Below are 26,572 nucleotides of genomic sequence, written 5' to 3'. Positions count from 1 at the left end.
TGGCTGATCTCGTGGGTTCCAAATGCTTTGAAAAAGTGATTGTCAGTGACATCTAAGAGAAGATTTGGGGCATGATACATTTGCCTGGAGACACGGATGATGTAAAGAGAGGGGAAGTTCAACAACTGAGAAGTGGATATAGCTGTGATTCTTGATTTTTTTCAAGGTCTTAGGCCCTTCTGTGAATCTCCTGAAAGCAAAAGACCCTCTCCCTAGAAATATGCAAATATTACCAATACATTTTGCATACCATTTCAGGGGGTTCATGTGCATCTAGAAGCCATTCATGGACCTCCTTGGGTTTGTGATATCAGGCTCTATTAACTAGGTTAGAAAACGGTTCTGGTGGAGAACGGGTCAGATTAGAGACTGAGGGAACAAAGCCGGACTTAAAAGAGCCTTGTCCTTGCTTTAGCACTAAAGGTTTCACATGGCTCTCTCCCTCCTTCTTCCCTTCCTACCTGGGCCCGTTCTATCTATCTATGCGCTTACTCACCTGCCCGGGTTCTCTGTCTTGGCCCGAGCCTGGGTGCTGAAGTTGCCGTAACTGATTTGTTTTTCTATCAGGTGTTCCATCCGGTCGTGCATCTCTAAATTCTGTAAGACAAGCTATGGGGTTAGAATTGGCCTTTTTCTGGTGCATTCTGGTCTCTCCACTTCTGTGTTTGTGCTGCTTTTGCCCCACCCCCACCATGCGGTGTGCCACCACGTGGATGCCCGCTCCCCTCGTTCTCACTACGACAGATTGCTCAACAACTCTGGGCAACACTGACCATTTGCTGTATATCCTCTATATACATTTCTTTTTTTCTTTTTTTTTTGAGACAGAATCTCGCTCTGTTGCTCGGGCCAGAGTGAGTGCCGTGGCATCAGCCTAGCTCACAGCAACCTCAAATTCCTGGGCTCAAGCGATCCTACTGCCTCAGCCTCCCGAGCTGGGACTACAGGCATGCACCACCATGCCCGGCTAATTTTTTCTATATATATTTTTAGTTGGCCAGATAATTTCTTTCTATTTTTAGTAGAGACAGGGTCTCGCTCTTGGTTAAGCTGGTCTCGAACTCCTGACCTCGAGCGATCCGCCCACCTCGGCCTCCCAGAGTGCTAGGATTACAGGCGTGAGCCACCGCGCCCGGCCTATACATTTCTTATATATAATTTCTTGTCATCAATTGAGAGGTCCCCTTGCCTTCGTCAATATGCTATTCTATAAAGCATTCTTTGGTCTTTTTAAAAAAATGCATATTATCTCTAACTCTAAATGATAAACAGCCCTAATGATAAACAACCCTTTCTCCCATTTATCTCCCCTACACAAGGAATCTTCACACAGTGGCTATAAAGTGATCTTCAGGTAGTCAACAGACAGTAAAGGCTTTGTAACAACATGGAAACTAGACTCAGAAGACCAATGCCTCAGCGAATCAAGCCCATCCTCTTAGCCATGGAAAAGACTCCAACTACAGAACGCCTCCTCCTCCTTCAAAGCCCGGCTGCCACTGTCAGCTCCTCTGCAAAGCCCCATAAGGTCAGAATGAAGGGTTCACCTCCATGCTGCCATGACATGCGGGTTGCACCGTGATATGTCCCTGGAGGGCAGGGGCAGGTTTCACCATTGTTAGCAACTCCCTGGAGGTTCTCAGAAAATGTCCACTCAACTGAACTGAAGATCCACCAACCATCCCAGATACTCAGTTCAGAGCAGCAGCTAGACAGGACCAAGACCCCTCTATAAGCTCTCCCTCCCTTATATCCATCTTGTCTTCACGAGCCCAATTCCCCTGCTGGGGCTGTCCAGCACACACACCTCTGCCTCCAGATAGGCGATTTTCTCCTTGAGCTCCTGGATGGTGGTGTCCTTTGACTGGATCACAGCTTTTGAATTTTGGAGCTGCAAAGATACAGGAGACACTGGAGGTCATTATGCAATGACTCATTACACACTCACCAAACTTCACCCCACTGCTGGGGAAGCTAGCAGAGATGAAAGGCAGAGCTCTCCAACTCTCACATGACTTAATTAGCTTTTCTACAAAGGCTTCATTTCAGTCAATATTAAACTCTTGATTATCCCAGGGGTGAGAGTGAGGGATATATGAGGGGAACACTACCCTGATAATCCAAAATAATGGATGATTCAAAACCCATCCCATTTGGCTTTAGAAAATACCAATTATTTTTTCATTTAAGAAATATTTATTAACTAGCATTCTGGGAGGCCAAGGTGAGAGGATTGCTTGAGGCCAGGAGTTCAAGACCAGCCTGAGCAAGAGCGAGACCCCCATCTTTACTAAAAATATAAAAATTAGCTGGGCAACTAAAAATAGAAAAAAAAAAAAAAAAGAAAATTAGCCAACATGGTGGTGTGCACCTGTACTCCCAGCTACTCTTCGGGAGGCTGAGGCAGGAGGATCACTTGAGCCCAAGAGTTTGAGGTTACTTGAGCTAGGCTGATGTCACAGCACTCTAGCCTGGGCAACAGAGCAAGACTCTGTCTCAAAAAAAAAAAGAAAAAGAAATATTTATTGAGTGCTTACTATATGACAGACCCTGTTCTAGACAATGGGAAACAACAGTAGACAAAACAGATGCAAATGGAGCTGACATAAAGCAAACACACCTTCCCAATTATGGGATGTTAAGTTCTCAAAACAATTCTGCAGATGGGCATATTCTGAATGTACTCCCCTACAGCTCAGGTGGGGAAGGACAGAAAATCTGCCATGAGGCAGGAAGACTGATAATCTGTAAGCAGATAACACAGTTATCAGATGACTCAGTTACTCATTTACCAGCACTTTTCAGCATATACAGGAGACTAATCTTTTCCTTCCTTTCCTTTTAGAAAGCAGAAGCCAAATGGCAAAAAAAGTAGGAAAAAGATAGAAGAAAAGCAAGTCCCAATGAACCAAACCTATAAATGTTTCATGGGAAACACAGGAATATAAGCCAAGCTTCCTGGGAGAATAAATAAATAAAAGCGTAGACTCGAAGTATCAACCCAGGGCGGGCTGAGACCGGACCTCCTTACCTGCTCTATCATTTGCCGCACTTTCCGCTGCTGGCTCTTGAGCATGTCATCCAAGTGGTGGATCTTCTCCCGCAGCCCGGCCACTTCCTTTTCCAGGGTAGCAGCCCTGGGGATAAAGACCGGAGGCTGAAGCAAGGGAAAAATATACCTTCTCTACCCAGTACGAGAAGAGCCTTGGGCCTGGGAAGCACCATCGGAGATCATCCTATCCAAGTGACGAAACTGAGCCCCAGAAAAGTTAGAAGGGATAAGTCATTCTGGATGGCTCTAGACGGTAAAACTAGAACCAACGGGTAGATGTTCCAGGTAAGCTGTTTTTATATTAACGCAGGAAAGACTTTCTCAGTATCAAAGCCGTCAGAAAGTGGGCTGCCTCACATGTAATGAGCTCCTCGCTACTGGAAACAATTCAAGTAGGAGCTGGGGTTGTTATACCCAACACCATCAAGCTGTTGGCAGGAATTTTTTTTATTTTTTTTAGAGATGAGGTTCCCTGTGGATGTTCACGCTGGTCTCAAACTCCTGGCTTCAAACAATCCTCCTTCCTGCCTTGTCCTCTCAAGGGATTTTATATCAGGTAGGAGATCAGGAGGATCCTTAAAGCATCTTCACGCAATTCTGTTTCTAAGTCTCCTAATTCCCAAACCACATTCCTTTGCATCTTCTAAGCAAACTGAGCCAATATTCCCAACGGTCAGTGTGACATAAAAAGAAATATATATTTGGTCTCTAGCCCGGGTTCCTGAAACAGAGCTCCTAAAACCCTTGTAATTTCCTGAGTATAGGGGTGACAGGAGTACGTTTTGTTACAATATTTGGTCTTAGTGTCTGGTTCCTGACAAGACCCTTGGAATCTCCGGGAATTCTCCAGGAATGACGAATGTGTTTTTGTGTACTAAGGAGATGTCTGGTGGTTGGGATCCCTAGATAAAGCCAGGATGGGGGCTAGTCAAAGACCATGGCATGATTAAAGGGTTGGCACTTTCAGCTCCACCACCCCAACCTCTGCGGAAGGGTGAGGGGCTGGAGGTTGAGATTCACCAGTGGTCAGTGATTTTATCCATCATGTGTATGTAATGGAACCTCCCTAAAAAACCTGAACAAAAGGGTCTGGAGAACTTCCAGGTTGGTGAATGGATGCACATGCTGAGAGGGTGGCACGCCCCAACTCTATGGGGACAGAAGCTCTGGCGCTCTTCCAGACCACCCCCTATGTACCTCTTCATCAGTCTGTTCATTTGAATTCCTTATATTATCCTTTATAATAAACCAATAATTGTAAGTAAAATGTTTCCCTGAGTTCTAGGAGCCACTATAACAAATTATCAAATCTGAGGAGAGGATCATGGGAAGCCCCAATTCATGCCAGGTTGCATTGGACAGAAGCGTGGGTACCCCTGGATTTGTGAATCTGAAGTGGGGGTAATCTTGTGGGACTGAGCCCTTAATCAGGGGGGCAGGGGAGGCAGGGGGGCGGGGGAGGTCTGCACTAACTCTGGGTAGTCTCAAAATTGAATTTAATTGTAGGACACCCAGTTGATTTCAACTGCGAACTGGAAAAGTGCTTGGTGTGCAAAACGCACACAATTGGAGTCAGAGGTATTATGAGTAGAGGAGCAGTTTGCCTTTTGTCAGGCCACTTGGGAGAGCATCCAGGAGTTAATCCATGACTGCTCCATTCTGCCAGAGGACACTGAAGTGCCCCAGAGAGTGGACAGTGCTCGGGGCAGGGGGCATACAACGCAGTCAGAGCCTCCCCACATTCTTCTTGAACTTAACATTCTAAGTTCCCACCCTCAGTTCTCCAGTGCCCTATTTCTCGGTCTCCTCTCATTTGGAAAGTCAGCATTTTTGATGCACGGCTGCCACGTGCATCCCCAAGCCTTGGCTTTGGATTGTCTAGTCCTCTTTGTTTCTCCTGTTCCTCCCTTCTCTTGGTCTGCCCAAGTGCACCTCCACCAGAGAGGAAGACGGAGTGCTGAGTAATTTAAAGGAATTCTGATATGAAGTCAAGTCACAAAAGAGGCTTCAATAAGAGGTGTGCATTTTCCATGCCAAGAAGTCAAGTCTAGGTTATCCTAAAGGAGAGAAAATGCCTCCGGAAGACCGAGGGTCCTGAAAGGCAAGGATCGTGTCTCTTAATCTTGGAATTCCTTAGAAGGCCCTTCAGGTAATGTCTTGCTGAACTAAAAAACAGTCCAACTTATACAATGGAGATCAGACGCAATATGCTGATATTAAAATTGATTTACCATTTGTGGTCTTATTTATTAATTGCCGACAGCATAAAGAACTTCTACATTCCTGAAAATCCAGAAGGCACACTCGTTGCTCTGTGGGTTTCACTGGTCTGGAGCCTCTGAGCCCCTCTGATCAGAAGGAATCTGCAAAACCCTCTACCTTTGGCAGTAGGAAGGATCTCAGTGATGGCCCTGATGCCACAGCTGACAGGTGGTTCTCGGTTTCTAACTGCGTCGCTTCAAGTGACAGGAAGTTCAGTATCTCTTCATAAAGCAGCTCATTCTATTTTTCATCAGCAAAACTCGCGAGGAAGTTATTCGATTTTACCCTCAATAGTTTACAGTCAGTTTTTGGTTTGGCAGGGAGGACAGCGGGGTATAATACACCCAGTGTAATAACCTGCAGAATGACGTGCTGCAGCAGCAGATGCTCTACCAGCTTCCACTTAACCTTGGCTCTCAAACTGTAAAAGTCTTTTCTTTAGGTTATTACCCCATGGAAAATGAACTCCCTGGAGATGGCCGCCTTCCAAATAGCGTCTCCCCAGGCAGGGCTCCACCCTGAGCAAACACACTGTGAGTCAGAGCTGGAATATCTGACATCAGCACTCGCTTCCTCCCCAAATCTGGCCACCACGGGAGCTGCAGGCTGCACGGCCCGCCCTCCCCTCCATGCACCCCAATTTCACAGTCAACAAGAGCCCTTACTTTTCTTGTTCTGCTTGGCAGTCAGCGTTCTTGCTCCGAAGTTCCTCTAGGGCCAGCTCCCCTTCCCTGACTTTGGCCAGTAAGGCCTGATGCTCCTGGATGGACCAAAAGAGAGAGAAAACCCACAATGAGAAAATGGCAACAGTTTCTGTGTTTGAGGTGAGATGGGCACTAGGACTGGGACTCAGCCCCTACTGGGCCTGGGACAGCTGCCAGAGAGCAGCAAGACAAGCTGGTTTGGTGGGGCACCCTCCCCTGTCAGGGAGAACCCTTCCACCCTCGGCACACAGACATTTCCCAGCCTCACCCAGCTGCCCAGAGGGAGAATCTGGCCCTGCATTACGCAGGCCCACCTGCCAGCTGTGGCTGCCAATCGCCGAGGAAGCCGGCTGCATGACTTCTTAGCAACAGTCTTCAAAAGCCCCAAAGGGGCATCTGTATAAGAATCCGATTAAAGTGGAAATGGGTTCAACTCTAGTTAGGGGGAGGCTGAAACTAGCGGAGAGAAAGATTTTCCCATTGAAGTGTGCTTTTTCTGGAGCAGAGTCTCAACAACCATCTCAATCAATCCTTGGGCCTGTTCCAGCCCAGGAGTCCAGCAATACAAAGCAAGACCCCACCATTACCGTCTCCATCCCTAACAAGCGCCTCTGCAGCTCTCCGACTTCTGCGTCTTTCTGCTCCACTCTGTCCTCCTCTCTCTGAAGGGCCACATTACTCCGTTCTGCTTCTCTCTGGTACTGGCTGAGTTTGACCTATGGCACAGGACGGGGATGTGTTAAATGGTATGGAAAGAAAGAGCAAACAAGGATAAAAAAAACCTTAGAAAAGAACCCAGGAACCTGGGGCAGCTCTGGCACAAAGACGGGAGAAAGGAGGCGACTCTGCTGAGTGCACCGTCACCTCCCAATCACTTTCAGGATCACCTCGGAGGACTCTAGCAGATTAACTCTATTTGCAGGGTTAACTGGCACACAATTGAACTTCACTTTAAAGTGACACCCGGGCTGGGCATGGTGGCTCATGCCTATAATCCCAGTGCTTTGGGAGTCCAAGGCAGAAGGATCACTTGATGCCAGGAGTTCAAGATCAGCCTGGGCAACATAGTGAGACCCGTCTCTACAAAATATTTTTGAAAAAATTAGCTGGGTGTGGTGGCACATGCCTGTAGTCCTAGCTACTCGACAGGCTGAGGTGGGAGCATCACTTGAGCCCAGGAGTTCATGGTTGCAGTGAGTTGTGAACGCACCACTGCATTCCAGCCTGGGTGACAGAGCAAAACTATCTCTAGAAAAAAATTTAAAAATAATAAAATAAAATAAAGTGACACTCGGAACACACAAGCAATACTTTTCAGATGGCTGACTTCTTTAACATACCCAGGAATCCTCCAATGCCACCCAAGCTTAACCCAATGTTGTGGCTTTACTACCAATTCAACAGTAAATAATCTCAGGGAGGCTACAATTGCCACATTATTCCTTCTGTTTCCTCAACTCTTCCTTGCCCTCAATTTAAGCAATATTTCAGAGCCCATATTCAAAGGCCTAAACAGCATCTGGAAGGGCTACTAAGCACCAGGAAGAATTTGTCTTTTATCAAAGATGAAAAGCCAATTTAGAAAAAATAAAAGCAGAATTTTAGAATATTAGAATAAGAAACAAAATAAGAACTTGCTTCTGTTTCTCTCACCTGCATCTTGCCAACTCCTACTCATTCTTCAGGTCTCACTTAGACACCCCCTCTTCCAGGGAGCCTTCCAAGCCTGCAGAGGAGCTGTTCCTTTGTGTACCCACAGAAGACACACAGCCCTTCCCTCTCAAAGCACTGAGTGGATTCTGCCCAGTTACTTGTGCACACACCCTGAGTAGATGGTCAGCTTCGTGACGGCACAGACCTAAGCACCATTACATTTCCAGAGCTCCCACAGTAGCTTGCAGTCCACTAACTGATAAAATCACAAATGGAATTTCACAAGTAAAGGTCAACTGAACTAATGGAGGTCATACAGCTAGTGAATGACAAAGCCAATGTTAAAACCCAGTTACTTCACCATCCATGTCAACCCTTCCCAGTTGCCCTATACTGACTCTTCATTTACTAAAATAGGATCCAGGCCAGGCTCATGCCTGTAATCCTAGCACTCTGGGAGACTGAGGCAGGTGGATTGTTTGAGCTCAGGAGTTCAAGACCAGCCTGAGCAGGAGCGAGACCCCGTCTCTATTAAAAATAGAAAGAAATTATATGGACAGCTAAAAATATATATATATATATAGAAAAAATTAGCCGGCATGGTGGCACATGCCTGTAGTCCTAGCTACTTGGGAGGCTGAGGCAGAAGGATCGCTTGAGCCCAGGAGTTTGAGGTTGCTGTGAGCTACGCTGATGCCACAGCACTCTAGCCCAGGCAACAGAGTGAGACTCTGTCTCAAAAAAAAAAAAAATATATATATGAAAAATAGGATCCAGGTAACACCTGAAAAGCCTAGCCAGGCCTGGGAAAACAGAACACCAGCAGCCAGTTTGTCTGGCTCCTTCTGAAGTCAGAATCAGGGAGGAGAAAGCACAGCACGGGATGATGTACAATGAGACATGTCCATGCCGCACACCAGCCCGGTCTGGAGCAAACTCACTCTCACTGCAAATCCTTCCTGACAGCAAGCAGCCAGTAGAACGGGAAACCCAGGCTTAGCAGCAGGTTATTTTCATGTTAACTGATGATCTTGCCCTTCCTACCTCAAGGTTCAGAAAAGTAGACCAGAGAGTCCAATTCACTAGGAGAGACTAAGGAAAGCTCTCAAATGACCCACGTTGGCCTGAAGCAGGCCAGCTGCACGGGCAGGAACTTTGAAAAGAAGGCTTTTCATTTCTGTACATAAACACTGCACCCAGGTTGATGAGTGCTCGGAACACAGTGTGCACCACGCTCAGAGCACTGGAGGCCACGGTCCAATACTCACACCCCATCATAGGATCACAAAGGTTAGAAAACAAAACAACATTCCCATTCCACATCTGTCCCTGTGGCTCCAGCCAGCCTAGTCCCCAGAGGAACCTCTTAATTATAAACAGGTGTGCCTAATAGGGGCAACAATGCGAGGAGCACTTGCTGTTGCAGGTGGTGCTGTGCACCATAGGGTTAAGGAACAGCCTTTTCTGAACTGTGGGTAGTCGGCTGCAGCTGTCCGGGGCCTTCTGGCCTTGGGCGTATATTCAGGGCACTTTTGCTCCAGCTCTGAAACCCAGAGCAGCCGACTCTTCCATGTGTGGTCAAAACTGACAAGTATTTCTGTAATTTCTACAACTTAAAAATGCCTCTCAATGCAGACATTTCTTTCCAAAATTCACAACCTGGTCAGTGCTCTACCCTCAACCTCCCCTTCCTCCTGTTTTGTTCTGAGAAGGTACGAGACAGCTAGTCACCAAACTGATACCTCACCAACCAAACGTTCCACATTGTGGAAGCTGAAACAGATGCAGAAAACTTCTTTACCAGACAGCTGGTTTGTTTTGAGATCACAAACTAACCTTAGTATTACCCTAAGTCCAAACTATTTACGATAGGAAAATCTGCTTATCGAACTGATCGTGAAGAAAAATACAAAATATCTCTTATATTTCCAAAACCCTGTAGAATAATAAAGTGCTCTCACAAATATTACCTCACTTAATCCACACAACAAGCTTGTGAGGTATGTTTAATGACCCCTTTGTATAATAGTTAAAACTGATGCTTAGGGAGGTTAAATTGCTTGCTCAAATAAGACTTCAGCTAACCTAGAGGCAATTTATCATCCTCAGTGCCCTTCCTCCTCACCTTCAATCCTCCTCTAAAAATTACCTTTCTCAGTTCCATGAGAAAGAAGAATTCAGGTTGCCCTCCTCTTTCTGTCAGCTCCCAGCGTGCCTAGGCAGGATATAATCCTACCATAACATATTTATGACATAAAGAATACTTTATTTATGGAAAAGCAAAGCAGATAACAGATGGTTGATCTCACAGAGTAGTTAGAAAACTGTCCCATGTACCTTATTTTACACTCAAAGAATTTTCTAGAAAATATGAAAGACCTTACATATTTTTAATAGTAGAGGGCTTTTGCTCTCCATCTATAGACTTCTGTTTTTTTTAATCTTCTGTAATAATCTAGTGTTACTTTTTAAAAAAAATCTACTGTTGGCCGGGCGCGGTGGCTCACGCCTGTAATCCTAGCACTCTGGGAGGCCGAGGCGGGTGGATCGCTCGAGGTCAGGAGTTCGAGACCAGCCTGAGCAAGACCCTGTCTCTACTAAAAATAGAAATAAATTATCTGGACAACTAAAAGTATATATAGAAAAAATTAGCCGGGCATGGTGGCGCATGCCTGTAGTCCCAGCTACTCGGGAGGCTGAGGCAGGAGGATCGCTTGAGCCCAGGAGTTTGAGGTTGCTGTGAGCTAGGCTGACGCCATGGCACTCACTCTAGCCCGGGCAACAAAGTGAGACTCTGTCTCAAGAAAAAATCTATTGTTACCTTCTATAACAATAATTAAGATACTCGTTTCAGATCACAAAGCTCTGCACAGTAAAGCCTAGAGCTAAAGTCCTCTGACTCCATGGGCACAGTTCTTTCTATGACAACACAGCTGACAGCACTCATCCATCCCACATTCACAAAGCACCCACCTTAAGCCAGGTATTGTGCCAGACACTGGGGACTCAGTGGTGCCATGACAGCAGCAGTCCCCGCCTGCATGGAGCCTTACAGCCCAGTGACTCTTATCATGGTACACACAGAAATGACTTCTGAATGACCTGCTGTCCCACACTAGTATTACTGCTCAACTTCATCTGAGCAGAAAATCAAGAGCTGACCTTTGAACTATGGGCCAGCCTTGGACAGTAAACCATAGTAAGTGTCCACGAGAAGGAAAAGCAGATGAGAAGTGCCCCAGGCCTCAAAGCCTTGCCTTTCCAGTTGGTGGCACCCAGCCAGAGAGACATGAAGTCCAAGCCGAGAACGTCACTGGCACCTGCATCCAGCAGCCCATCCCTTAGGGCACCTTCTCCCCAAATCCCAGATCTCACCTCAAAAGCCACACGGTCTAACTGGTGTTGACGTTCAGCCTCCTGCAGCTTGGTTAGCAAGTCCTGCACGGTCTTCCTCAAGCTCTCAACATCTTCATTTATATAGGTGTCCACCTATGACCAGAGCAGGGAAGGGAAGGCAAAGCCACCATGTTTTTTATTTGGTAAGAGAAGGTCCGCTCCCTGCCACACACTGGTTTGGACCACCTCATCCAGAACACCCTCACAAAAGAATTAACATCACACAGGGGGAGAGTTAGTCTTAGGCAGCCAAGAATTCTGAGTTGTTCAATGAAACTTTCTCCCTAAAAAATTCAGCTATGTAATCCTAGCACTCTGGGAGGCCGAGGCAGGAGGATTGCTCAAGGTCAGGAGTTCCCGACCAGCCTGAGCAAGAGCGAGACCCCATCTGTACTAAAAAAAATAGAAAGAAATGATCTGGACAGCTAAAAATATATATAGAAAAAATTAGCTAGGCATGGTAGCACATGCCTGTAGTCCCAGCTACTCAGGAGGCTGAGGCAGGATTGGTTGAGCCCAGGAATTTCAGGTTGCTGTGAGCTAGGCTGATGCCACGGCACTCTAGCCTGGGCAACAGAGCAAGACTCTGTCTCAAAAAAAAAAAAAAAGAGAATTCAGCTAGCCTCAAATCACCGAATTATTTTAAGACATGCTCAGTAATAATTTGTACCTATGTCAACCAGTGATTTCTTGGCAGGTACATGTATGCCATCTTTATGTTGTGCCCTGCTTCCCTGCATCAGACTAGACCTCTCTGAGAGCAGGGTCCATGTTCCTCTTTGGAACTCATCTCCAGGGCAGGGGCCCAAAGGCACACCCGTCATCGTTCTCAGCACCTGGCACCGAGATCAGCAGATGAAGGGTTACTGATGGATGCACAGGTTAAGGGCAAGAGCACCCAAGCAGTCCGCAATCTGATTCAGTGTAGGAAAAGGTGTCTCATCAAGGTTATTGCTCAGTCTCTCCCAGACACACCCAACTGTGGGCTGGTGATTAGGGCTGAGCTGACATGTAGGGTCTCGCCCCCATCTTTGCTGCACAGACACCAGACACCAGTTACGAGCTCCCTGGGTGTCTGAGGGAAGAATCTCTCCCTGTCTTGCACTGTGGGAAGCAGCAATATCTTCAAACCAGAGCGCAGAGCTCTCAGTTGGGAGGAGGGAGACAGGGTCCCAGTCACTGCATTATTACCAGGTCCTGTGGGCCTTCCTTCCTTTATCTGTGAAGCAGTGACAAGACTCCTTACAACACCCTGCCTTACAGGCTGCCTTTAAAATAGCCAAGATAATATCTGGCAGAGCTTTGAGCTTGTCAGAAGAAAGAGGCTAAACAGATATTACCAGGTGTTATTATTAATATAATTTGTTGCCAACAACATATTTGCCAAATGTGGTGATTCAAGGGAATGGGAAAATCCAAACTGCACATCTGAAGAGGGGCCAGAATCATGACATTCTAAATCTAGACATCAACAAGTTATCTGGTCAAATCCCCTATAGCCTCACCTAAGCCACTGAGCAGGTGAAAATGCTTCAAAGGCTCCTGGAACACAACTATTATGTATTTATTTGAAATGGTGTTCTCATAAGACTATTTAATGACATGGAACACTTTCATGAAAATATTATTTCATCATATGATATAATATGAAGTGACAAAAAAGTGAGATAAAACTACATGAGGGGCCAGGAGCAGTGGCTCATGCCTGTAATCCTAGCACTCTGGGAGGCCGAGGTGGGAGGATCGCTTGAGGTCAGGAATTCAAGACCAGCCTGAGCAAGAGCGAGACCCCCTCTTTACTAAAAATAGAAAAAAATTAGCTGGGCGTCATGGCTTGTGCCTATAGTCCCAGCTACCTGGGAGGCTGAGGCAGGAGGATCGCTTGAGCCCAGGAGTTTGAGGTTGCTGTGAGCTAGGCTGACACCACAGCACTCTAGCCCAAGCAACAGAACAAGACTCTGCCTCAAAAGAAAAAAAAAAAAAAGAAATGCTACATACAGTATATAATAACAAACTTTTTTTTTTTTTAAAGTATAGCCATGGAAGGAAATACTAAGCAGGTATTCAAAAGATTGATTTAGATCTATATGTACTAATATGGAAAGACAACTATAATTATATTCTTCAGTTTAAAAAATTAAAAAGGCAAGGAATAATGCATTTACCATGACCTTGTTATCTGTGAAAAGTATATGTATATTACATACATATGTGTGTGTGTGTATATGGGATGTGTATATATAATAACATACATAATATGGTATTTAAATATGGTTGTCTATGTACAGAAAAACACTCTAGAATATTGGTACTCAACTTTAGTTAAACACTACTAGTATCACCTGAAGAGCTTTTAAAAGTCCTGATGCCCAGGCCACACCTCAGAATTACTATCCCTGGGGTGGGGACCGGCATGATCTCCTATAAAGCTCGAAGGCCATTCCAGGCGGCAGCTGAGGCTGAGGAGTCTGCTCGAGAAGGACCACTGAGTTCAGTCTGCTAACAGCAGATACTTCCCAGGACTGGGACTGGGGAAGGGGAATTTCAACTTTTCATATTTCTCTATTGTTTGAATTTTTACATCAAGTATTACTCTTGTATTAGAGAGACAAAGAGGGCGAGGGAGCAATAAACAGAGAAAGGGATCAGGGAAGAGGGATCTGGCTAAGCAGAGTCACCATGGTGTCCCCTCTGTCACCTACCTCAGGCGGGCTGCTGTACAGGGTTGTGGGACTCTGACTAAAGCCATTTGGCTTTTCTAGAACCACCTGTTCAAAGAAAAATAAAACTGGTAGTTAAAACAGTTCCAAGCAACGGGCTTCAAAATATTATTCTCCTAAGACTCAAATCTTAGAAAGAGGGAGGAGAGGAAGGACGAAGGAAGAGGCAAGGGGAGAAAAGGAGAGAAAAAAGGAAGGGAGAGAGGGAGGGAGGAGGAGGAAAAAGAGCAAAGAGAGGAAGGAAGAAAGGAGAAAGGGAAAGAAGAAGAGAGGAAGGCAAGGCAGGGAAGGGAAGGGAAAGGGAAAAAAAGACTTCCAGTGCTTCACGGGAACACACAAAGACGGGGTGGAGAAATGTGTGTGGCCCTGAGAAGAAATACCCTCCCCCTGTAAGGAGGATGAAAGAAGCCTCAGGCTAAAACCTCTCAGCAGGTTGGAAGATGCATGGAGCCCATAACCTCCCAGCCAGGGGAACACAGGCAACTGTCTGTAACAAACAGTTTCCCTTGCCCCCGGGGATCTTGACAAGGGTTGACAAAGCATAAATGGCAAGGGGAAGCTGCTTTTGTCATAATTCTTTCCAAACCAATGCCTGATTATTCATCATATGATGGCTGATTTGTGTAAACACGGGGCCTGGACTTTTGTGCCAGTCTCTGAGCACACTGCGCTCTTCCACCACCTGACAAAGCAACTCCCACCAGCCACATGTGAGCTCAGGCGCTGAAAGTCCTACCTTCAGCCACAGAAAAATAAATTAGGGAATGTCCCACGCAAGCCTAGTGCGTGCCCAAGACAAAGAAGAACTGTCCTGGCACCAGCTGCTGGGCCACTGCTCCCTCCCAGGGGAATGAAGGCAGGGACTGCTGGACAAAGTCCACCCCGCCCAAACAGAAATGCAAATGAAGGAAATACAGCTCAGAATCTAAAGGAGCAGCAGGGTGAAGTCGCTGCTCTCCTGAGGACATTTTTGTCCTCAAATTTTGGAAAAGCTGAAAAGCACGATCCCAGGATTCTCCACTTCAGAAAGGATTTATCCAATCTGTTCAGTCTAACAAATATTTACTGATGCCTCCTGCATCCCAGACTATGGGGTGTCGGGCCTGGTAGGGGGAACCCCTAACCTCGAGGAGCTTCCCATCCCAGGTTAGATATATTAACAGTTACATACACAGATTAATAACAGGCCAGGAAGAAGCAGGACAAAGACTTCAGTTTACAGCACAGGTATCACCCAACAAATTAAGCAAGATCAACTTATAAGAAGTTTGGATTTAGGGGGGACTGCTTTATAAAACTCTGAATTACAATATCGATCACAGAACCCTTATAGATAAGAGGCTATGACAATAACTGATGATCATTCATTATAAAATTCCATTTTGTATAGTGTGTTAGGATCAGGTGTACTTATACACAGGCTGACACATGTAAGTGCAAGTGCCCACCTGCCGGACAGCCCTAACTCTAGATCGTGAGTATTCAGAGAAGGCAGCACACCTAGATTTTCTCCATTCTTGGCAGTGGTGCTAGATTCAGCACACACCACGTAACTGGTACATGGGACTGGCTGGCACAACCCCACCTCCTCAGTGGGGACCCAACCATGGGCTATTTCCTATTACCTGTATCTCCTGTCGATGGAGAGACTCTCCGGGATCCCTGTCAAGCTTGCTACTTATATCCTCCCGGAGCTTCTGCAGGCAGTTCCTGGCCTGGGAGGGGAGGGCAAGAAACTTGAGCTTTAGGGCCGGTAAAGGGAGCAAACCAACTCCCCCACCTTTGTGCTTGTCCCCAGCCCATACTACTGTGAGTCAGGTGCTGTTCTAAGTACTGGCTGCAGGAAGGAAGGAGGGACCCTGGTCAAGTGGGGCTATGGCCAACATTCTAGTTGGGGAGACACACAACACAGCAGACCAACAAGTAAAGCATGTAATATGTTATATGGTAAGACATGCCAAGGAGAAAAATGAGCCAGGGAGAAGGTTAGGAAACACTGGGAAAGGTGGCTGATATTTTAGATAATATGGCTGGGGGACAGTGCTAGGCACATGGTGCTTCATAATTATCTGTGGATGCATGGATTGGGTACAAAGGGTCAAAAATGATATTTATTTGACACATGGAAAGGCCTGGTGGCACTTCAGAGACATAAAGGGAACAGAAGGGAAAAAACCAGAATCCTTAAAAGTAAGGAAGCCAAAAAAATGTGAGGTTTAGAGAAATAACCCAAGCACTCCTTCAGAGGGAAGCGGCGCCCACCTCCTGGATGTACTGGACCTCACTCTTCAGCTGGTTAATATTCTTCTCGTGGATCATCTTGTCTCCAGACCTCCCCTTCAAGTACACCTGAAAAAAGGAAGATAACACTATTTAGTTAAGAAACCTCAAATTAAATTAATTCCACAAAAACAAGCAGCTTCATACAATGCTGGTAGGAGGCTAAATTGTTACCATCAATTTAGTGGGTAGCAGTTTGGTGATTCAGATCAGAAGACTCAGAAATATATTTACTTTTTGACTTAGCAAATCTACTTCTGAAAATTTATCCTAATGCAATAAATTTAGCTAAATGATATATAGCTATATAGGCATAAACATACAAATACAGTCATATGCATCACCTAATGACAGGGATATATCCTGAGAAATATGTCATTAGGCAAATCTATGGTGCAAACAAATGCACTTACACAAACCCAGATAGTATAGCCTACTACACACCTGGGCTGTGTGGTATATCCTGTTGTTCCCAGGCTGCAAACCTGTACAGTATTTTACTGTACTGAATACTGTAGCACAACTGTAACACAACAGTATTTGTGTCTCTAAACATATCTAAACATAGAAAAAGTACAGTAAAAATATGGTATTATGGGACCACCATCATATACGTGGTCCATCATTGACTGAAATATTCTGCAGCATGAGTGTACTTTCACTGGGTCAATTATATGGTATGAATTATATCTCAAAAAGCTGGGTTTTTAAAAAAAGAAAAGAAATAAAAAAATGTTCTCATTTTAAAAAATAAGTTCCATAAACATACCTGCCACCTGTCTCTACAACCTCCAGCAGCAAAACATGGCCAATGGACAGGCACCTAGTAAGGTCATCCATCCATCCCCATGCCCGCAGCCAGATTGTACCAAAGTCACTATGGGCAGATTATAGTCTCCTGGAGAGTCTTAGGATATTTCCAGGAGATGGCAAAGAACTAGTGTCTCAGGTCTGGTTCCTTCCAGTCAAACCACAAGCTTCCTTTGGCAATGGCAGCTGCTCCCTCTCATGTACCCGCAGGGAGAATGAGAGGAGGGAGAAAGGTGGTGAACTAAGGTTACCTTAATGATCTCCTCGTGTCCATCATTGGACTCCACCAGTTCTGAGGCCAGAGAATGACCAGCTGAGCGGCCGGACACCATGGCATAGGTCTTCCTGCCCGCCTGGCAGAGAAACACAGAGAGAGAAAGATGGCTCAGAAACCACATGGCCAGCCCAGAACTCCAAACCCTCGACCAACGCAGAAGACCTGCTTCTCAGAAGACTTGAGGAGTTAGTCTGGTTTTTCCCTCCAAAAATTCATTTCAGAAGCTCTAACAGAAGCCACACAGCAGCAAGAACCCCAGATGAGGAACATTAGCAGAAATCGCAGGTTAGTTTTAATTGTAGTGGGGGTCTCCCCATCCTCCAAAGCAGTGCGCAATGCTGAGGTCAGCTGGTATTTCTGAAAGGAGATGCTCCCAAGCTTGGGACAGCAGAGATGGCTCCACGCAGCATGGGGTGAGGGGTCAGCAGCAAGGAGGGAGAATTGGTGAGGGGAGGAGGCCTCGCCCCACCAGAAACCTCAATACCTTCTGGGCTATGTGTTCAAGTTCATCCCCTGTCAGTTCACTCTGCAGAGTCAGCCTGAAAATGTCCACGCTGCCCTAATAATGACAATGACAGCAACAAAAACCCTTTACCTTTACAGTCTACAAGTGCAGGTGCGCTTCCGCCAACCCTGTGGGGTGGGTCGTGTCATCACCACTTCACAGACGAGGAAAATTGAGGTCCACAGAGATGGTGTTAGCTTGCCCACTATCAGGTGTTGGGATGTCTCTGGGGCCATCTGACAGTTCCCTTTCCACTGCACCAGAGACTACACAGCCCACTGCTCCGCACAGCGCCCATGGGGCTACCCTGGTTCTCAGATTACAGGGAGCACACTGCATGGACTCCCCTTCCCCCAGCTGTGGAGAGGTCACCCCTGGACTGGTCATGCCCAATCCAGAATTTCTGCTCCTGACAACCAGCCAGGAAATTACTGATGCAGTTTACAAGACTAGTATATTCTTCCTGAATCAAACTATAGGAAAATATTTGAATGCAAACTCCCATTTGTATGAGCCACACAGATAGAAATTATCCAAGTGAAAGCAGGTAAGATAATAGATGTTTATCTAGAGATCAACCTAATTTCAAAGGATAGGCTGGGTGTGGTGGCTCACACCTAAATTCTAGCACTTTGGGAGGACAGGAGTTCAAGACCAGCCTGGGCAACACAGAGAGACCCTGTCTCTACAAAAAATTAAAAAATTAGCCAGCTGTGGTGGTGTGCCCCTCTAGTCCCAACTATTCAGGAGGCCGAGGCAAGAGGATCACTTAAGCCTAGGAGTTCGAGGTTACACTGCACTCCAGCCTCAGTGACAGGGTGATACCCTACCCCCCAAAAAACAAAAGCTAAAACACCTTGTGGGGAAAAGAAAAACCCTGAAAGGAAAAACACGTGGCAAGAGGGAGAAGTGGGGGCCTAGAGATCTGGGAAGACAACAACATTCACAGAGGGCTAGCAAGGCAGAGTGGACCAAACCTTCTCATTCATTCATTCATTTATTTAGACAGAGGCTCATTCTGTTGCCCGGGCTAGAGTACCGTGGAATCAGCCTAGCTCACAGCAACCTCAAACTCCTGGGCTCAAACAATCCTACTGCCTCAACCTCCCGAGTAGCTGGGACTACAGGCATGCACCACCATGCCCGGCTAATTTTTCTATATATATTTTTAGCTGTCCATATAATTTCTCTCTATTTTTAGTAGAGACGGGGTCTCGCTCTTGCTCAGGCTGGTCTCGAACTCCTGAGCTCAAACAATCTGCCCGCCTCGGCCTCCCAGAGTGCTAGGATTACAGGCATGAGCCACCGCGCCCGGCCCTTCCCAATAATTTATATGTGGAGGTGAATGAGGGGCTTAACCATCTGGGTCCTCTAGTTCCCACTGGAAAAATAAGGGGCTGGACTAAGTATCTTTTAGGTACCTTCCAGATTCCATTCTACGACAGCATGAGGGTGGAGTATAAGCCTCTTCCAGGCAATAAAGGGAAGATGGGTGCTGGGCTACCCAAGGAAGTGACGTTGAGGCCATCTGGTCATCCTCTGCCTCAAGGCCCAGGAGCATCGATGCCATCTTACCCATAACAGGTTTTAAGGAACCCTCCTAACCTTCCAAATATCTGCAGAAGACAACCTTACAACTTGGTAGAGAAAAAATCAGTTTTTGATCAGATACTTAACTCTTGGTGTTCTCACCTATAAAGTGGGAATACTACCATACAACTGAGGAGAGTTTTGTTGAAGATTAATTGAAAATATATGGAGGTAACTCTCTGCCACACAGAAGGGAGGCATTCAAATGTTAGCCTCCTCCCACTGCTTGGAATGAACCCAAATTTAGGAAAGACAGCCAAATGGCTCTTAAGCCTTCCCAATCCTAGCAAAGTAGCTGGTTTTACAAAAACACTTAATTCCTATGAAATAAAAGCCAGATCCTTAGTGTGGCATACAGAGCTCTCCATGGTCTGGGTCAACTCACCTCTCTTGCTACCGTCCCTCACTGCCCCCCACCCAATACATCCTGTGCTTTCGAACTTCAGTGCCTTTGTTGCTATCATTTCCTGTACCTTAAATATTCTTTCTTCCTATTTTCACCCGTGGCATCTGCAAGTCCCTCAAGAGTTCACATTTGGGTGCCACATCTACCATGATGCTATCCCTGCATCCTGTGGAAAACACATTTTCCCACTCTGAGCTCCCTCAACATCACAAGGCTTCCTAAGGCATCTGCCTCTCAGTCATTTGTATTCCATGAGGAATTACCCCTCCCAGTTGTTAACTCCTTGAGGGTTGCTGTCTGCCCGTCAGCCTAGCTCACAGCAACCTCAAACTCCTGGGCTCAAGCAATCCTCCTGCCTCAGCCTCTGGAGTAGCTGGGACTACAGGCATGCACCACCATGCCTGGCTACTGTTTTCTATATATTTTTAGCTGTCCAGCTAATTTCTTTCTATTTTTAGTAGAGACGGGGTGTCACTCTTGCTCAGGCTGGTCTCAAACTCCTGAGCTCAAATGAACCTCCTGCCTCGGCCTCACTAAGTGCTAGGATTACAGGCGTGAGCCACCACACCTGGCCTACCTCAGCCTTTTAGCACAGTATTTTCTAAATGCACAGTGAATGTTCCATAACATCTAGGTCAAGAGAACACTATAAAAAAAAAGAAGAGAAAATGATTTCAAAATAGCCAGAATGACTACCAACTCTTTTTTACCAGGACATACTTTGATGAAAACATGCACTTCGGATTAAAATACAATCTCCCCATACCTGGAGGCAGCTAGGAAAAGCGTGGGCATCCCTTAGTCAGAACAAAGGAATTATTAGCCAATGAAGGTCAAGCCTGGTTTATTTCATAAACTCAGGCATTCCAAATGAAAGAGCATAAACAACTAGGCTGGGTTGGGGCACTAAGAGATTATCCCATTCATTCATGTCATCAGAATTCCAGACAAAGAGGAGAAAGGGTGAGTTGAAAAAGTACTTAAAGAAATAATGACTGAAAACTTTCCAAATTTAGCAAAAGACAGAAACCTACAGATTCAAGAAACCAAGCAAATCCCAAATAGAATAACACAAAATTCATGCCATGATACATCACAATTAAACTTCTGATAACTAAAGACAAAGAAAAAATCTTGAAAGCAGAGACAAATGACACTTTGGGGACAAGAGGGGTGGGAACAATTTGAATAACAGTAGATTTCTCCTCAGAAATGACAGAGGCCAGAAGAAAGTGGTACAATATTTTTCAAGTGCGAAAAAAAGGACTGTCAATTCAGAATTCTAAAACAAGAGAAAATATCCTTCAGGAAAGAGGGGAAAATCAAGACATTCTCAGAAAAAGGAAACTAACAGAATTTCTCACCAGCAGAATCTACACTAAAGAATGGCTACAAAATTCTCTAAATAGAAAGGAAACAATTAAAAAAAGAGAAACTTGAAATATTGTGAAGAAAGAAACAGAAAAAAGATGAGTAATACAATGGAGTTTCCTTCTCCTCTTAGGTTTTCTAAGTTATGTTTGATGATTGAAGCTAAAATTATAATACTGATGTTCTAAATGTACACAGAATAAATATTTAAATATTATATATTTAAATAATATATAATATTATAACATTAAACATTTAATATTATAAATGGGAGAAGGTAAAAGGAAGGAAAGGTTTCTCTTCTTCACACAAACTGATAAAATGACAACACCAGTAGACTGTAAGTTATGTAATACCTAGAGCAACCATTAAAAAGGCTATACAAAGAAATAACATTCAAAAATACTATAAATGAATCAAAATGGAATCCTAAAAAGTGTTCAGGTAACCCACAGGAAGGCAAGAAAAAGAAAGCAGAGAAATGAAAAACAGAGAACAAACAAAATACAAAAAGAAAATGGCAGACTTACCATACCAATAATTATATTAAATGTCAGTGGTCTAAATATACTAATTAAAAAAGCAGAGATTGGTTTTGACCCATCTACTGTGAGAATGGAGACCATTCTCAGCAATCAGACTGTCAACATTCCAGAAAATATCGACATCACTCTTAAGGGATGTACAGTTACAGTGAAGGGTCCCAGATGAACCCTGCGGAGGGACTTCAATCACATCAACGTAGAATTCAGTCTCCTTGGAAAGAAAAAGAGGCTCCAGGTTGACAAATGGTGGGGAAATAGAAAGGAACCAGCTACTGTTCGCACTACTTGTAGTCATGCACAGAACACGATCAAGGATGTTACACTGGGCTTCCAAATTACCAGATGAGGTCTGTGTATGTTCACTTCCCCATCAATGTCATTATCCAAGACAATGGACCTCTTGTTGAAATATGAAATTTCTTGGCTACAAAATACATCCACAGGGTTCAGATAAGGCCAGGTGTTGCTTGTTCAGTATCTCAAGCCCAGAAAGATGAGTTAATCCTTGAAGGAAAGGACATTGGGCTGGTTCAAATTCAGCTGCTTTGATTCAGCAAGCCACAACAGTTAAAAACAAGGATATCAGAAAATTTTGGGATGGTATCTATGTCTTTGAAAAAGGAACAGTTTAGCAGGCTGATAAATAAGATCTAAGAGTTGTCCTGCTCCATCAAGATGATGCCAGATGATTCCTAAGACCTGTTTACAATTTTAATGATGCAATAAAAGACATATTGATTTGGGACTTTTTCTTAAGCTGATTATCCCTTTTAACTACTTGGCAAGTATATAGTTCAGGAATAAACTCTAGTGAACTAAGAACAATGCAGAAGGAATAGAACACGAATTATTAAGGCAATTTTTTTTTTTTTTTTGAGACAGAGTCTCACTCTGTTGCCCGGGCTAGAGTGCCGTGGCGTCAGCCTAGCTCACAGCAACCTCAAATTCCTGGGTTCAAGCAATCCTTCTGCCTCAGCCTCCCGAGTAGCTGGGACTATAGGCATGTGCCACCATGCCCAGCTAATTTTTTTCTATATATTTTTAGCTATCCAGATCATTTATTTCTATTTTTTTAGTAGAGACGGTGTCTCGCTCTTGCTGAGGCTGGTCTCAAATTCCTGACCTCGAGCGATCCTCCTGCCTCAGCCTCCCAGAGTGCTAGGATTATAGGTGTGAACCACCACACCTGGCCCTTAAGGCAAAATTTAATGTTCAATCTTGATTTCTCTTACTATACATCCAGTCCATGAGGAAAGCCTGATGAATACCTTGAAAGTAGTAAGGTATGTTCAAAGTCTTTATCAGAAAAATTAAGTAAGAAAAAGTAAAAGAGAGGTAGCAACCAGTTGGAACGTATGGATCTTATTTAGCTCTTGATTCAGATGCACCAATTGAATATAAGATATTGAGGAGTTAATCTGTTTGATGACTATTTGGTTAAGTTCTTAAGAAATTTGGGTGAAATAATTTGCTTAGAAATACCTGAGGTAGGGTTGTGGTAGGCACTGAATGGAGTTGTAGGTGAAGTAAGATTACTTATGAATTAATAATTGTTGGAATTGGAAAATATGGGTTCATTATACTATTCTACTTAGTTTTTTAATTTTTTGGAATGTAGGAAATGAAACAGACGCTGTATATTTAAAAAAACAGACTGGCAGAATGAGTTTCTTAAAAATGACTCCATATATGCTGTCTACAAAAAACATACTTCAAATATAAAGATACAGGCAGGTTGAAAGTAAAAGGGTAGAGAAAGATACATTATGTATACATTAATCAAAGGAAAGTATGAGTGGTTACATTAGTATCAGATAAAGTAGACTTCAGAGTAAAAAAAATTACCAGAGACAGAAAGGGACATTACATAATGATAAAAGGATCAATCCACAAAGAAGACATAGCAATTCCAAATGAATACGCATCAAACAAGCTGAAAAATGTGAAGTTAAAAATTGATAGAACTCAAAGCAGAAATACAGAAATCTACAATTATATTTGGAGACTTCAACACCTATTGCTCAAAAATTGATAACAACTGGACAAAAAATCAGCAAGGATATATAAGAACTCAACAACACCATCAACCAACAGAATCTAATTAACATTTATAGAACACTCCAACCAACAACAGCAAAATACACATTCTTTTCATGCATCTACAGAACATATACTAAGATAGACCATAATCTGGGTCATAAAACAAACCTCAACAAACTCAAAATTGAAACCATATGTTATCTAACCATAATGGAATTGAACTAGAAAGGAATCAGAAAGATAACAGGAAATTTTCCAAACATTAGGAAACTAAGCAACACACTTCTAAATAATCCTTGGGTCAAAGATGAAGTCTCAAGGCAAATTAAAAAATCATTGAACTACATGAAAATGAAAATACAAAATATCAAACTTTGTGGGACACAGCTAAAGAAGTTCTATGAGGAAAATTTATAGCACTAAATGTATACATTAGAAAACAGGACAGTCTCAAAACAATAACTTAAGCTCCCATTTCAAGAACCAAGAGAAAGAAGAACAAACTAAACCTAAAGCAAGCAGGAGGAAGGAAATAATAAAGATAATAGCAGGCTGACACAGTGGCTCACACCTGTAATCCTAGCACTCTGGGAGGCTAAGGAGGCTCCCTTGAGCTCAGGAGTTCAAGACCATCCTGAGCAAGAGCGAGACTCCATCTCTACTAAAAATAGAAAAGAAAAAAAAAAAAAGAAAAGAAATTAGATGGGCAACTACAAATAGAAAAAATTAGCTGGCTGTGGTGGCATGCACCTGTAGTCCCAGCTACTTGGGAGGCTAGAGCAGGAAGATCACTCGAGCCCAGGAGTTTAAGGTTGCTGTGAGCTAGGCTCCATGCCATGGCACTCTAGCCCGGGCAACAGAGGGAGCCTCTGTCTCATAAAAATAAATAAATAAATAAATAAATAAATAAATAAATAAATAAATAAATAAGTAAGTAAGTAATAGCAGAAATGAATGATATTTAACACAAAAAAAATAAAGAAAAATCAATGAAACAAAGATCTTGGAAAAGATTAATAAAATTGACAAACCCTAGCAAGACTGACAAAAAATAAAAGAGAAACACATAAATTACCAATATGAGGATTGAAATGAGGTATTCTGTAGATCCTGCAGACATCAAAAGGATAAGGTGACAGACATTATCAACAACTCCATGAACATAAATTTATCAATTTAGATTCACTGGCCTATTTCTTAAAAAACACAAACTACAACTCTCCCAATATGAAACAGGTAATCTGAATAACCTTATAACTAATAAGGAAATTAAATTTATAATTTTAGAACTCTAAAAAAAACCTCCAGGCCCAGATGGTTCCACTGCAGAATTCTACCTAATGTTTAAAGAATTGGCACCAATTCTACATAATTTCATCCAGGAAACAGAGGAGGAGGGAACACTTCCCAATTCATTTTATGAAGCTAGTCTAACCCTGGGAGGGAGGGAAGGAGGATGACTTGAGCCCAGGAGTTGGAGTTGCAGTGAGTTATGATGAAACCAGGGCACTTTAGCTGGAGCAACAGAGTGAGACACTGTCTCAAAAAAAAAAAAAAAAGCCTGGTTATGACAGGGTACTATAGTTTAACAAGATGTTACCACAGGGGAAAGTGAGTAAGGAGTACTTGAGATTTCTATTATTTCATTTAACTGCATGTGAATCTATAATTACCTTTTTTTAAAAGTAATTAATATTCTTTGAAGCATTTTCAGGGACAAAAACTGAAGAAAATAATGAAGAAAATAAGCATTTATAATCCTACCACCCAGAAATAGTCCATTAAAATAATGTATTCCTTATAATTTTTCTATGCATATTTTTAAAGGTATACTATTATACACAGTTATAAATTTGTGTTTTTTCCCTTTTAACATTTTATCATTAATTTCTCTCACATTAAATATTCTTCAAAATTGACTTTTAATGGCTACTAGTACTCTATTTTATAGATTAAACTAATTTATTCAACCTAACCCCACCTAAGTTATTTTCGATTTCTTTTTTTCTTATATATATTTTTTTATTTTAGGATATATCTTCTATTTTGATAGAATGAGATGATATACAACAGTACCTAGATAACCACTAGATTTATTGCCTGGTTCACTGCCCCTCAAGCCCAACCTTTCTCTCACCCTTGCAGAAAAAGGATAGCACTTGGAACAGTTAGACCTTGGCTCAGACATGGGCTCTGGTTTTCCATTTGCTGTATAGGTTGACACTACCCTCCCTCAGCTTTAGTTTTTCAGTTGGTAAGATAGTAGCATGACGGCTAAGTGAGAAAATAGTGACTAATATAAGTAGTCATACAAAATTATCAGTTCCTCTAAATTTGACATAATGCTCCTCTTCAAAATATTTTAATGACTCCATATGCCTACAGGTTAAAGTAAAAATGCCTTGTTGAAGAAAAAAATGTATATTAACTCCTACCTCACACCATCAATTGTGGAACTGATATACAAACATCATTCCTACCCCTGTAATATTCTGAAATTTTTTTTAAAAAGGCAAAAATGTAAAAATAAACAAATGGGATTATATCAAGCTAAAAATCTGCACAGCAATAGAAACAGTCAACAGAGTGAAAAGGCAACTACAAAATGGGAGAAAATATTTGCAAATTATTCATCTGGGAGGAGATTAATATGTAGAATATGCAAGGAATGCAAACATCTCAATAGCAAAAAATAAACAATCCATTTAAAAAATGGGCAAATGATCTGAACAGACATTTCTCAAAAGAAGATATACAAATGGCCAGCAAATATAAGAAAAAATGCTCAACATCACTTATTATCTAGGAAATGCAAACAAAACCACATGAAGTATCATCTCACCCCAGTTAGGATGACTATTATCAAAATGACAGAAATTAACAATTCTTGGCAAGGATGCAGAGAAAAGGGAACTCGTATACTCTGTTTGTGGGACTGTAATCTAGTACGGCCACAATGGA

General features: G+C 43.4%; 1 protein-coding gene and 1 pseudogene across 9 annotated transcripts in view; one reads left to right on the top strand and one right to left on the bottom strand.

The window, feature by feature from the left end:
- TUFT1 (tuftelin 1) overlaps nt 1-26,572 on the bottom strand; it is a 40,836-nt gene that overhangs the window by 1,208 nt on the left and 13,056 nt on the right. For 3 of the 9 annotated variants that reach the window (XM_045545087.1, XM_045545090.1, XM_045545093.1), the window contains 10 exons: nt 17,129-17,230; nt 16,050-16,136; nt 15,413-15,502; nt 13,770-13,835; nt 11,047-11,160; nt 6,606-6,734; nt 5,980-6,074; nt 3,032-3,137; nt 1,808-1,891; nt 497-597 (listed from right to left, as the gene is read on the bottom strand). In XM_045545087.1, coding sequence (XP_045401043.1) covers nt 497-597; nt 1,808-1,891; nt 3,032-3,137; nt 5,980-6,074; nt 6,606-6,734; nt 11,047-11,160; nt 13,770-13,835; nt 15,413-15,502; nt 16,050-16,136; nt 17,129-17,230 — 974 coding nt within the window. Of the gene's footprint in view, nt 1-496; nt 598-1,807; nt 1,892-3,031; nt 3,138-5,979; nt 6,075-6,605; nt 6,735-11,046; nt 11,161-13,769; nt 13,836-15,412; nt 15,503-16,049; nt 16,137-17,128; nt 17,231-17,638; nt 17,714-17,749; nt 18,168-26,572 lie in introns of those variants that run through there. The other 6 variants (XM_045545086.1, XM_045545089.1, XM_045545095.1 and 3 more) reach the window with 5 other exon arrangements.
- Nucleotides 21,642-22,218, top strand: LOC123633982 (annotated as a pseudogene).

Source organism: Lemur catta, chromosome 3, assembly GCF_020740605.2.
Source record: "Lemur catta isolate mLemCat1 chromosome 3, mLemCat1.pri, whole genome shotgun sequence".
NCBI classification, from domain to species: Eukaryota; Metazoa; Chordata; class Mammalia; order Primates; family Lemuridae; genus Lemur; species Lemur catta.
This window is presented reverse-complemented; position numbering and strand designations above follow the sequence as displayed.